Here is a 13,129-nt window from a genome sequence, read left to right as displayed (position 1 = left end):
ACCCTTTCTGTTAAGATGTTCAGTGCCAAATATCCTGGCCTCGTCTTTTGAAAGCTCAGGATTCTTTGTTAATTGTTTCATAGATTTTCATCAGCAATTCTGACACAGATGCGGTCGGGTTGTGGGGGGGCTGGAGCCAGCGGTCATTGGGTGAGAGGCGGGGTGCACCCTGGACAGGTCGCCAGTCCATCACAAGGCCACACAGAGACAAACGAGACAAACAACCACACGCTCACTCCTAAGGACAATTTAAGAGACACCAATTAACCTAACAGGCATGTTTTTGGATGGTGGGAGGAAGCCGGAGTACCTGGGGAGAACCTCCAAACCCAATACTTCCCATTTAAACCAGAAGGTTCAGTTTTTGTCCTCGTCCACATTATGTTTCAGTCATTTATCTGATGTTTTTATCCAGAACAACTACACAGAGAAGGCACGGTTTATTTGTAGAGCACAATTCAAAGTGCTTTACAGCTACATAAAATCACAAGAAGGCAAATAAAATCATTCCAAAAACAATTAATAAAATTAAAAGCGAAAGAGTGCAGATAAAATACTTTCAGTTGTCATATGCACAGCTAAATAGACCGTTTTCAGCCTGGAGTTAAACATTGTCAGAGTTGAGGCCCGTCTCTCATCTACTGGAAGACCAGATTTTAGATTTTCCAGATTTTAGGAGCATAAACCTGAAAGACAGCCTCACCTCGTTTAGTCCTGACTCTGGGCACCAGCAGGAGACGCCTCCCTGAGGTCCTCAGAGTCGGTTCATATGGCTCTAACATGTCAGAGATGTACTTTAGCGCTAGACCATGAAGAGACTTGTACACGAGCAGAACTGTTTTAAAGTCTATTCTCTTTAAAACAGAGACCTGAGCACTGGACTAATATGGTCGTATTTCCTGGTTCTGGTCAGGACTCGAGCAGCAGCGTTCTGGATGTCCTGCAGCTGTCTTACGACCCGTTTAGACCCCGTTGAGCAGCCGTTACAGTAGTCTAACCTGCTGGAGACAATCGCATGGGTTAGTCTTTCTAAGTCTGGTTTAGACACTATTCCTTTGATTCTGGCCATGTTTTTTAGATGGTAAAAAGCTGCTGATGTTATTGATTTAATGTGGCTGTTAAAGTTCAGGTCTGAGTCCAATGTTACCCCCAGATTTCTAACTTGATTAGCTAATAAAAAAAATCTAGAAGGAGCTAAAACTGAGTGGTCCCTAGTTCCTGAATGTCCGAATGCGCGAAAAAACGTCCGTATTCCTGAAAAGGTTCTAGGAACTGCAAAAAGGTTCCTACAGTGGGAATGCAAACAAACCCTAATATTTGTTTGGAGATTAGTGGCTGTCTCAGAAACATTAGAAAAAGAAAGCACTGATCTGCACACCAAAGAGCTCCTGTATAGCATTTTATTTACCTTCTGCAGTCTGTTGTTTATTTGACCCGGCGCATATTCTTGTGAATTATAGGAGATGAGAGGCCTTAAGTTGTTTAGAAGTTACCCTGGGTTACATTGAGACTTTGCAGACTATGACATGTTCTGCATGGGGAGTGATTTTCTTTTGCTGTTGTTGGTTGCCCGACGGTGAAATTCCATTACACTGTTGTGAAGATCAGGTTTGGGTCTATTTTCTTTAAATGAGAAACGCCTGAATATCATCACATTGACTTGAAACACCAGACTCTAGTTTATACTTTATCCATTTACAGCTTTGTGATATGAAACAACAATTTATTTCTTGAGCTCAACAAAATTATCCATTGGTTCTGTGGTTATCGGTTTCTTAATCCTAAATCTAAATTAGCTGAAGGTTCATTTTAAGAGATTAATGCACCCCAGACTCGTAAAACATCCATAAAGGGGCGGGATTGGGAATCTAACCCATTTTACAAAGTCAGTGTTTGAACAGATTTCACTTTAGAGCAGCTTAAGGATTTCACAGAGGAAGATGTGGAGAGGTGTGGGGCCTTGTTTGGGGACCTCAGGGTTGCATCTCTGCTCTTTGTGACCTTCAGCTCACACTGGAGCTTCTCACAGCTGAGTGAAAGTGGCAGGTATGAGAGTCCGAGGCCATGGTTCTCAACCAGAAACGGAGCCCTTGTTCTCACCCAAGGTCGAGGTGATGGGTGGACAGATTGGTACTTCGGTAACATGAGGGAAGGGCGCAGCTTTCCACTTACTGGTGCATCTTCATTCCAGCACCTCACCAGTGATCATGTGATTTGAGTGGTGACCAAAAGAATGAGATTGAAGATGCAAGCAGCTGAAATGAGTGTCTGTGCTCAACCTTACAAACAGGGTGAGGATCTTGGACATCTGAGAGCTTGAAGTAGAGCTGCTACTACTCTGCTGAGGTGGTTTTGGGCATCTGGTTCGGGTGCCTCCTGGGAGGAGACCCAGGGCAGACTCACAACTTCCTGGAGGGATTTTATTTCCCTTCTGGCCTGGGAACGTCTTGGGATCCCCCAGGAGGAGCTGGAGAGTTTCCCTGGAGGTTTCTCTTATGATGAACTTAAGAGTAGGAGGAGGATGTGTCATCAGTCCATCAGATTCCTAACTAATGCTGAATGCACATCTTGGATGTTATCATGCTGAGGTACAGGGAAATGTTTTACTGGAGCCTTATCCTGTAAAGACTGTAGGGGCTCAGAGCCTATCCCAGCTGATAATGAGAGAGACTTAAAGCCAAAGTAGTAATTGAGCACAGCACTCTGAGAAAACCAAGTTGACTACTGGATCTAAATCCACCAAGCAGTCATTCTGAAAACATTGTGGTTCTGAAATGACAATTTGGTTCACAATGGTTTTGAAAACACTTACAATTCTCTGAATGCCGGCCTTCGGGGCTCAAATGAGTCGATGACAAAGACTTACAAGGCAATAGATTAATCATCAGTATACGATGATAAATAAAGTGTGAGCTCAGCAGTTACAACCCAACAGGGTGATGTACGTCAGAATAAAAGGGGAAAACCAATAAAGCAGAACGCAGCATTTGTATCTCCAATCAAGCAGCAAACAGATAATAGGTTGAGTGACGCTTTGTTTTTGATATTTCACCTAAGATCCTTTCAAGATAAAATCAGGACGAAGATCATTAATCACTCATTCTCAGAAGTGACTAAAAGTTGTTTCCAAACCATCCACATCTTAAATCCCTAAAAGATATCAAACTACATATAACTACAATATCAAACTACATTTCTGCTACATTTCTCTCATTCTGAGAGAATTTTCTCAACCTTTATCGATGGATTTCCATCGATTATGTTCTTGTATTCATGGTCCCCTGAGAATGAACTGAATGATAAGTTTGATGATCCCGTAACTTTTCATTTTGGACCTTGTGGTGTGTGATTTCTGAGCTGGACAGCTAAAAAGTGCAAAGAGCTGTGGTCTACATAGATGTGAGTAAATACAAGGTGGGCTTTAATGTTCTTGCACCATCCTGCACCAAATCACACCTAAAAATGACAATGACTTTATTGACTTCCTCTTTTCCCCCTAACGACTAAACTGTCATTGTTTTTTGTTTTGTTTTTTTAAATCCCCCCCGAGGACATCACCGTGTATTCTGAAACTCTGAATTTCTCACAAGCAAACATCTGCTTGATGATTCTTAAGAAAAACCAAACAACAGAAGCTTCGGTCTTGCTAGTGAAACTGAGAAAACCCCTTTGATGCCTCGTCAGTGAGCAGAAAGCTGCTTTGAATTGAGCACATTATGCCAACTTGTATTAACTATTGCCCCATATTGTGGGAAAGTACTGTTACAGTCATAGCTTTCAGCTGTGTGCTTGGCACCGAGACGGTAGTCACCACTTCCTGTACCTGCTCGCTGTGATTTATTTCATGCACTGAGAAATAACTGCAAAGCTCTTGCACCCTGGCTGAAATTATAATAGCTCCACATACAAATGCAGATACTTACTCACATGCACACACAAAACAATGATTTTTGCTGTATGGAATAGGAATTAAGAGGTGGATACAATGATTGCTGAAATGTTAGATAAAAGCCATCTTTATAGTGTTTTTTTAAACTTAATGTGATTCTGTTCAACCCTTTTTTCTGCACCTATAGAAAAACAAGTAGATCATGCATGCACCTCCTGCACATGATGCAAAACTCTTACAAGTTTAAGTCAGGACATTGTGGCTTCATGAGTTTCACTGAAAACAACAAGGGGTTTGACGGTTGACTGACTAGTGACCACTTTGTGCGTTACTCTTTCAGAGCCAAGACCCACACGAGATCTTCGTGAGGATGTTTTCTCTTAAGCAGAAAGTGAAGAGAGAAAATGGACTGATTTTAAAAGAAAAAAACACTCTCTGATGATTATATTGCACAACTACTGACTTTTCAGTCTCAGTTTCCAGTCCCAGTTGTCAACTCAGCTGAAAGATGAAGTATTCAGTCTTACCCTGTGAAATTAGTCTCTAATTATATCATGTAGAAATAATAAAGGTAGAATCATAGCACCCATGCACTCATGCTATCTGTGCACAGAATGTAATTGTGTGAGTGTGTGGTGGCTGTTCAAGCCTGTGTTAGCATAGAGGCTTGAAAAAATAAAAACGTTTCAACATCCACTTAGACATGTATGAATTGTAATGATGCAGTCAGTTTATTTGTGTACACCCTGTGTATTTTTGCAGAATAGCGCCCCCTTGTTGAACCTGTTACTTCTATGAAAAGCTTTTTTGTATTCTGCTCACTTTTTACAGTTTTCGCCATGAGAAGGTCATAGTCTCACATATTCTTGAGGCATTGAGGTGTTCATCCACCTCTCATGTCTTTATATTTTGCTTCCTTGGAGTCCGATTTTCTTGTAATCCCTTAAAGTGGTCTTGAGCTATAGTTCTTAAGGCTTTCTGAACTGTTTTTCTTGATCATTATCAGAGGAATGATTTGTATTTTCTGGCATATCTCCAAGTTATCCATCTATTGTTTGCGGAGGCCTCGAGAGAACTGGTGTCCGTGGAGCAGTGGCTGTAAAAAAAAGCCATTCTTAAGGAAGGAAAACAGGAAGATAAGGCTGAGCTGGGACACATGACACAAGAAGTGGGCTGAAAATCAGTGGCAACGGGTCTTATGGAGTGACGACCCTCCTTTGAAGCATGTTAAATGTAAATGTATTCATGTTTGCACACGTTTTGATGCTCCTTTCTCTCAATTTCCTGGTAATATCTCAGGAAAGGAGAGGTGGCTGAAGACATGCTTTAAATAATTACAGAAAATGACAACATATATTCGGTAACAGTTTTTATTACCCCATATTTTGCACAATCCAATCAAATGCACATCTAGTATAATACAGGGTAGATGTGTCACACTCTACAAGAGCATTTCGTCATGAACATCATGTACATACATATACATGATATACATATACTGCATCCACCACAGCAATAAGAAAAAGTACATAAAGATTCCAGAAAAAATACTCTATCTCCTTTCTATAGGGAAAAATTACACTTTCTAGATTTAGGAGACGCAACAGCAGAGAGAATAACTGTAATAAACCTGCAGATTTTCAATGATCAAACATGATGTCAGATCATCAAAAATATCTTTATATTTAGGTGGCAGGGGTGGCCTCAAGTGGTCAAGAAGCTGTTGCTGGATGGCTGGAGTTTGCCTGGAGCTTAGGAACACTAATTAACAATAGATTTGGATTAGAAAGGGGGCTGCAGGATTAAGACCGATTAGCAAAACATCAGTAATCATTTACCTGGTGCTAGGTTGGTAAATATAACTAATAAGATAAATACGACTGCGAAGCTTCAGACAGACGGTACGCATCTGTCCGGTTCAGCAAACAGACAAGGCCTCTTCAAACAGGGACAAGCTAGTGATTGCATAGAGCACTGAGGGAAGGCTGCTAGCTACTGTATGTGAGCTCAAAAGTGAGACACCGGGGGAAAAAAAACACAGCTGTCACTAATAATCCAGTGAATGCATTGTGTGTGCAGCCAACCTCCCAGCTCTTGCTCTTTAGCAAATCCATTAAGAACTGAAGATGCCAGGTAAAGCATGAATAAACAACTCCTCAAAGAATTCGTTTTTCTATCTCTTTTGCCTTACAGCAGTGGAATTTGTCCACTGCAGTCATACATTTTGGTCCCGTCTTACATCCGTGAAGCTCATTCATTGGGCTCATACCTGAAACAGAAAGCAAAACAAATGTGGCTGTGTTCTCTCTACCATGAACGTTAGAACTATTTACAGTTATTGTTCATTTCTTACCTTTGCAATCGTTTTCTAATGTCTTTTATCTGCTCATTCTTTTTGGTTAGAATCTCTTTCATGTTGCGGTAGGCTGCAGTTTGCTGGAACTTCTTCTCCAACTCCTGCAGAAGACAAATGTCCAATCATGGAGGGAAAAAGACCTCAACACTGCGATAATAAGTGGATGTTAACCTCATGCTGGCTCGTAGCTAGCCCAATATGACTTAAACAGGATAAAGGGCCAGCATTATGCTATTTTTATTTAATGCTAGTTCAAATTTAGCATAGTTTACATGCTTTAATGTTAAAGAAACACATCATCTTCCTAAATATCTCTGTTTTAGTCTGCTTTGAGTAGTAAGAAGATCAGGTCATCATTCTTTGTTTGAGGCATGCCAGATTAGTCACCAGGCTGGAATTATGCAAATGCTCCATATGATGATGTACAGAAAGGTCAGCTAGCCATAAATTAGGCATTTCAGGCAGTTCAGGAGAAGCTCCGGTGTGGACGGGACTTTTCAGAGTTTTTACAAGGACAGAAAAAAAAAAGAACCTGCACAACACATTGATGCTAAGGGAAAAACCCAAGAAGAAAAACAAAACATGATTACTTCTTTTTAAAGGATAGTCAGCTGGCTGATCTTATGACGCGAGCAATCATGGAAAAGTTCTTGCTTCCTCAATCTCACTGGCAAAAAGAGGAAGACCAATGGGTGCTTTGACATAGAGAATAAACAGCTTCCACTGAAACCAATTTCAGATTCGGTTCCACCAAACTATGGTAATAATCTATGGTTAATATCGTCATATTAACTCAACAATGAGTGAGCAGAATAGCAAGTGACACCTGACATTTGGTGGGTGCTCCCAGAAAGAGTCGAAGGCTCCATCAGTGATAGAGATTGGACTGAAGACAAGTTTCGGTGCAATCTGTTGGTTTCCTTAGCTAGGATATTGTTTTTTGAATTGGATTATGATTACAATGAATTGAATTCCAACTGGCTTGAATTGGACTATATTATTTAAGTGCCTTGAGATGACAATTGTTGTAATTTGGCGCTTTATAAATAAAATTGAATTGAATTGATATACCTTCTCTGCCATGGCCAGCTGCTCCTGCACTCGCAGAAGGTCATGTTTGGCAGAAATGAGGTTCTCCTGCAAGTCCTTCTGGGATGCAGCAGTGGCAGTGAGAGAGCGTTCATAGTCCCCTTTCAGAGCTGCCACTGTGTCCTCCAGACAGCTGATCTCCTGGGAGCGAGCGGCCAGCTTAAAGGCAGAAGAAACACAGTTTAAGTTGGGCTGAATGGTGCTCACAGCGATCGAAAAAGACAGAATTGATATAACTTGTGTTCCTAAGAGCAACAGACAAAAGCAACACTTAAATCAGGTGGATACATACCATTTAGGCCCAAGTTAGCAGGAAAAAAACAAACAAATGGCAGCAAGTGTTCAGATGAGAACAAAAACATGGAAAGTTACAGGAATACGGATAAACTAATGAAAAGCAAATGCAAGATGATTAAATGCAAGACGAGCTTGATGCAGTACCTGCTGTTCACCTTGGACCTTCTGGAGGTCTTTTAGAGCTCTCTCTGCCTTGGTTTTCTCGTCTAGTGCACTCATGGCCTGATAAAATGGATGAACAACACAACTGTTGTTATCCTCTGAGTGAAAAGATGCAGCTGTGTGTTTATTTAAGATTACTTATACCATACCTGGGATTCTAAAGTCCGGAGCCTGGCTTTTAGTTTGTCATTTTCCTCCTGTAGTCTTGTTATCTCCTGAAAAACAGAATGGAAGAATCTGTAGTCGTGCCAAGGCATACAAATACGAGTCCGTTCCAGTAATCCATGCAAAATGACTTTACCTTGTTGAGAAGTTCAGACACCCCACCTTCATTCAGGGGTGCCAGCTTGGGTTTGCTTGTTTCTTGGTTTATCTTGGAATGAAACGAAGAGTTAACAGCTGAAAGAGTGGGAAAGCAACTTCCACCCTTTTAATCTAAAGCATGTTTGCAATAACAGACTATTTCTATAAGCAAGATTCGATAAATAAAGCACAGCTTTCACACGTCTCTATCTTTCTGTCTGCTTTTTCAGAAAGGTGTGAGCAGCTCAACTGAAGAATGGAGCGCTGCATTAGAAGCTTTTTGTTTTTCTTAAGAAAGAAACAACGTGTCATAAAGTCCCGTCGACCTCACTGATGTGTGACTTCTCAGCCACTCTGCTAAACGTGAAGGGGCAGGTGGCCTGACATTTGAAACTTCTCAGAATGTGCAGGAATGCTGCAGCAAACACTTGATTGATGGCGACCGTGTAGATGGTAACGTTTGAAAGCCCTACATGTGAGGATGTTGACTATCATGCACACCTTATTTGTGGTTTTGAAGTCAGTCTTCTCAAATTCAGCCACTTGCTCTAACAGATCCCTATAGGGGTTGGAGACAGAGAAAAGAATTAGGCAACAACAAAAAAAAAGAGCCGTGAAAAGGGAGAGAAACGTTTGTTAAATGTTGTTATTGTGCAAGCAAAAGTGAAGGCAGTAAAGCTGATATCTGCACATCAGTTCACAATGTTGTGTAACCACAATGTTGACATTTAGGGTTTCTAACAGTGAAATATACTATTTGGTGGTCATGAATGTTTTGGCGAGGAAAGTGAACACCCTTGCTCCTGATGGCAGTTCAGCACTTATGTTATAAGATATATGCGTGTGGTGACAGAAGTGTTCTCTGAAAGGCTTAAATGTGGTTTTTAAAAGGCAGCTGAAGACACGCAGACTGTGACATGGGGCGTATTCCTAGTTTTAGACTCCCATTCTGTCACGTACAGCTGAGGCCTGTGATAAAGAGAAAACAGTGCAAGGTTTACAGGGTGGTTATCCACCCACCATGATACAAACATGATAACCTTTCCAAAACAGTGCTTACCTCTTAGGGAGGTCAAACGTTATGTGAAGTTCACAAGCAGAGGCAGATAGTTCATTAAAAACGTGACCTTTCACTGATATACGAAGCCTAAAATAAATCAAAACTGATTTATCTTCATGTGATTTGTCTTACTGGTGACATGTTGTTAAACTATTCTGGCGAGACTGGTACAGCTCAGGTGCGTTCAACCTTTAACATTGAGCACAACTGTCTCGGAACAATTATCCAACTTTCTTTGGAACCGCAAAACATGAACTTAGAACATGACAATAAACCTCAAATGAGTAATGCGGCTGCGACCAGGACAGGTCAGGTGAGGCTGTGGCTGTGGCTTTCCACAGGCTGCGTCAACCTCTGCTACGACCAAAAACTACACGTTGAATTGTCAGGGGGGGGGGAGCTGCTTAACACGTATATTTCAACAGTTCTAGTTCTGTTGTTGCAAAAGAAGTATTACGTTTAATTTTCTTTTTGCCCTCCTGGCAAAAGAAAGAGATTTAAAAACATGACAAAAGTCACTTTAGCATGAATTTCCATCTGAACAAACACTGCTGTGTTTCTATAATCCACTCTTGTTGTCACTGTCATTGCAGCCAAAGTCACCCACAAACACAATAAATAAGCGGTTGCTTCACTGCCATTGTTGACCTGTCAGCTGACCAATCAGAGTATAATGAGCTTAGGGCGGAGACAAGAGCTAAAAGCAAGGGTTTCAAATGGAAGCTAGCAAAAGGGTAAAAAGAAAAATGTGTTTTTGAACATGAAAGAATGACATTATATTTTAGCAGACCCTGAAAATGAATTACAGAAAGTGTAAATGAGCACAAGGTGGGCTTTTTAACAAAATATTAAAAAAAATACACAAGAAAACTCTTCAATTTATGAAAATAAATTCACTCAACTGGTTCACTTGTGTTTGTTTTGTAATAGAGAAAGTGGCAGAGTTTGTGAGTTTCAGACTAACCGAATTTCAGTCTAAAAAAAAAAGCACAAAGGGTGTAATGGAAGAAACTGTGTCGTGTAAACAAGGGTTGAATATACAGATCAGTGAAACATTGGCCTTGTGACCTTTTCACTTGGCAAATGACATGTGAGGCATCTGAATCTAAACCGTACTGAAGAGGAAGTGAGCTACAATGCAGTACAACTTTCAGTTTGTTTGTTTTATGTCACTCTTTTTCTCATTCACATGAATGTAAACCCTTTTCCATCATTACAATGGTGCGAAAGTCTGATCTATATATATCACTTTGATATGAAAATGTTTTTGTGGGTAAATAAAGCAATCTCATTATCAGTAATATCAATATGAGTAGATAAAGTAGGAATGATAACTATTATTAACATCATCTTTCATGATTCAATACATCCTGTGGTGTCGTTTTTTTAGTTTTATCATTTTTAAGTAGAAAACTGTTTCTTGCTCTGAAGTTTACCGGTTCTCCAGTTCAGAGATATCACTCTGCAGTCGGAGGTAAAACTTCTCAGCCTGGGAGAAGAGCTGCCTGAGAAGCAGCACATTAGTGTGGGCCGTGTTGATGAGCTCCATCTCCACCTCGCCACGCACCACCACCTGCAGCCCGTCCAGCATCTGCCTCACCTCGTCCACTGTGAAGGTCTCCTCCACCAACCTTGAGCAAGAAAAACACACGAGAAACATAAATGTTAAACTGGGAAATAACTTATTCTTCTATCCATCACATTTTTTTCCCCATCGACAGCTGATATAAAGTTAAGCAAAATAAAAATGCATCATAGCAATGATACAATATCATAATCGTGGCCACCTGCTATCTTTGAGTTCCTCAAAACATGAGTCAATAGTCTTGAGCCTCAGCACCCTCTTTGAACGGGCAAATCGCATGTAATTGATGACTTCATTCTGATGGTGTTCATTAAACCCAAAGTCAGCCTTCATGGAGAAAAGAAGAAAGAAATTAGCAGTAAAAGTAGAAGACAGACAGACAGTAGATGTAGTAGAAGCCAAAATTAGCTTATCAGCTAACTTGAAGAGGATTTTCTCTTGCCAATATGTCATAGGGCCTTTACACATGAGCTGGATCATACAACGTGCAACAGTAAGTAAGGAGGTGCTTGCTAACGTTAGCTCTTTTGGATTCAGTAGGAGCGTTATGTAAAAAAAAAACTGGACAACGCGTTTCGCATTGTTAACTTCTAAAAGCAAACAGGTGGCCTACACAGCAGTCCATAGCAGCTACTTACCATGATGGCTGTGTAGCTAACGTTAACGTATCAAAGTTAGCTAGCTTGGAGACTGGGCTGATCCAAAAGAAAAAAGAAGGATGTCTCTGTCCCTAATTTATGTTACGCAGGGAACAGACTAGAAGCTAGAAGTGATGTTCTGGTGTCAAGAGAGTTAAAAGACACCCTTGTAAGTACAATTGACCCGAAGAAAAAGCCACATACAGATTATACAATAGCTGTAAGATTATCTAGCAGATCTGCTAGCTTAGCTATCCCGCTAGTGTTTGCCTTGAGAATGCCTTGGTAACGGAATATAGCGTCATTACCTTGGTTACGAGAGGTGCGTTCAATGGCATTACGTACAGGACGGAGCTCAAAGTAGTGAGCGAATCACTTTTAAAATATTAGCTTGTGTATCAATAAAGCAGCACTTTCTTAATTGCCAAATGTCAACTATATTTGTCTTTAGATTCATCATGTGCCATTTATCTGGTTGTATCGCACTTCGATTTCTATCGCTCTCTCGCTCTCTCTTATTTTTTGGCAATATTGATTCTATATTGATATAGGATATTAATTATTCTCATACTTTGCTTGTTGAAATTAAAAATAGACTTTCTACCAAAGATTAAAGATGCCTAAAACCTATATTTAAAAAAGGTTTAAGTTCTTATATGTCTGTAAGTGCTAAATAATCTCATTCATTAGCATTCATCTGCATAGAAGAGTATTAAACCTGTATTTGTTGATATAGTGATTGATTATTTTCTCCAGCAATGGTCCTTGGGCCCATACAGTGTAAGTCAATTTAATGTATTTTCATCTGCATTTAAAACTGTCCCTATATTTTATAAAGGTTTACAGGTGGCCATTAGGCCTGGTTCAATGTGTAATGCGGAGCAGTAGATGGCACTAGAGGGTTAAAAACGAGACTCACAGTAGGTCACAATGCTTAAAAACAGTTAAAAACAGTTGAAGTAAGTAACTCCAGCTCATCATCAGAAGGCAACACTGCAACTACCCATTCATTCTAGCATCCTATGTACTACTAATGCTGCAGAGGAGCCGATTTAATAGTATTTTTAGTCATTTTGAACATTTTAAATTTGTAATAGCAGGTTGTGCTTGTGGTTGCACATTGATAAAGCATTTTGAAATGCTTTTATTTGCACATTGACGACACACTTATCAAAAACACTTCCTTTCTTTCAATCCATGACCCACTTAATTGCCTGTTGAAACCTTGTGTTGCTGTTTCCACACAGAATTAACTCATTTGACATCATGTGAGCCGAATGATAACTTCTTAGAGAGCCTGTGAGACGGCCTTCTCATCCTGTCACTGAAACCTAAAGAACTTCACTCTCCAGCTTGTTAAGGGAGATTCTAATCAGAAAAAAAAGAAGGAAACTTTTCTCTTCCTCATGTCTCTCTAGCTGTAATTGAATTAGACTAACGGGCAGCGCATGGTCAGTCACCCAATCAAATGCCTTATAACGTGACCATTTCTGTGCTGCTCTGCTCAAGTTTAGTGTACAATATCAGTCAAAAACAGAGGCCAAGATGTTCCCCCTTTACCTTCAGTCGCGGTGAGTCAACTACAATTTCAGACAATACATAGTAGTTTAAAACCATATGCTGAAAATCTACAACTCATAGATTAGAGTACTTAGCTTTTGTTACGTTCCTATATGTTTGTTCTGCTATACTTCTCAGCTGAGTGTTTAATTTAGTTTTGATCTTTTGGAAGCAGAAGAATCTGTTTACC

General features: G+C 40.2%; 1 protein-coding gene across 3 annotated transcripts; it reads right to left on the bottom strand.

Annotated features, from left to right (window-relative positions):
• Positions 1 to 5,243: 5,243 nt before the first annotated feature.
• On the bottom strand, positions 5,244 to 11,655 carry lztfl1 (leucine zipper transcription factor-like 1). Of its 3 annotated transcripts, none has more exons than XM_072378250.1 (10): positions 11,380 to 11,655; positions 10,944 to 11,068; positions 10,593 to 10,787; positions 8,598 to 8,655; positions 8,095 to 8,166; positions 7,943 to 8,008; positions 7,776 to 7,853; positions 7,317 to 7,493; positions 6,243 to 6,346; positions 5,244 to 6,158 (listed from the first exon to the last, which is right to left on the bottom strand). In XM_072378250.1, the coding sequence occupies exons 1-10, from the start codon at positions 11,380 to 11,382 to the stop codon at positions 6,140 to 6,142; spliced, it is 897 nt and encodes a 298-aa protein (XP_072234351.1). In that variant the 5' UTR covers positions 11,383 to 11,655; the 3' UTR covers positions 5,244 to 6,139. The 3 variants fall into 3 exon arrangements, with proteins under 3 accessions (XP_072234351.1, XP_072234352.1, XP_072234353.1); XM_072378251.1 differs by having other exon boundaries at positions 7,317 to 7,475; XM_072378252.1 differs by lacking the exon at positions 10,944 to 11,068.
• Positions 11,656 to 13,129: the final 1,474 nt, after the last annotated feature.

This window comes from Leuresthes tenuis, unplaced genomic scaffold, assembly GCF_036924035.1.
Source record: "Leuresthes tenuis unplaced genomic scaffold, fLeuTen1.0.hap1 SCAF_24, whole genome shotgun sequence".
NCBI lineage: Eukaryota > Metazoa > Chordata > Actinopteri > Atheriniformes > Atherinopsidae > Leuresthes > Leuresthes tenuis.
This window is presented reverse-complemented; position numbering and strand designations above follow the sequence as displayed.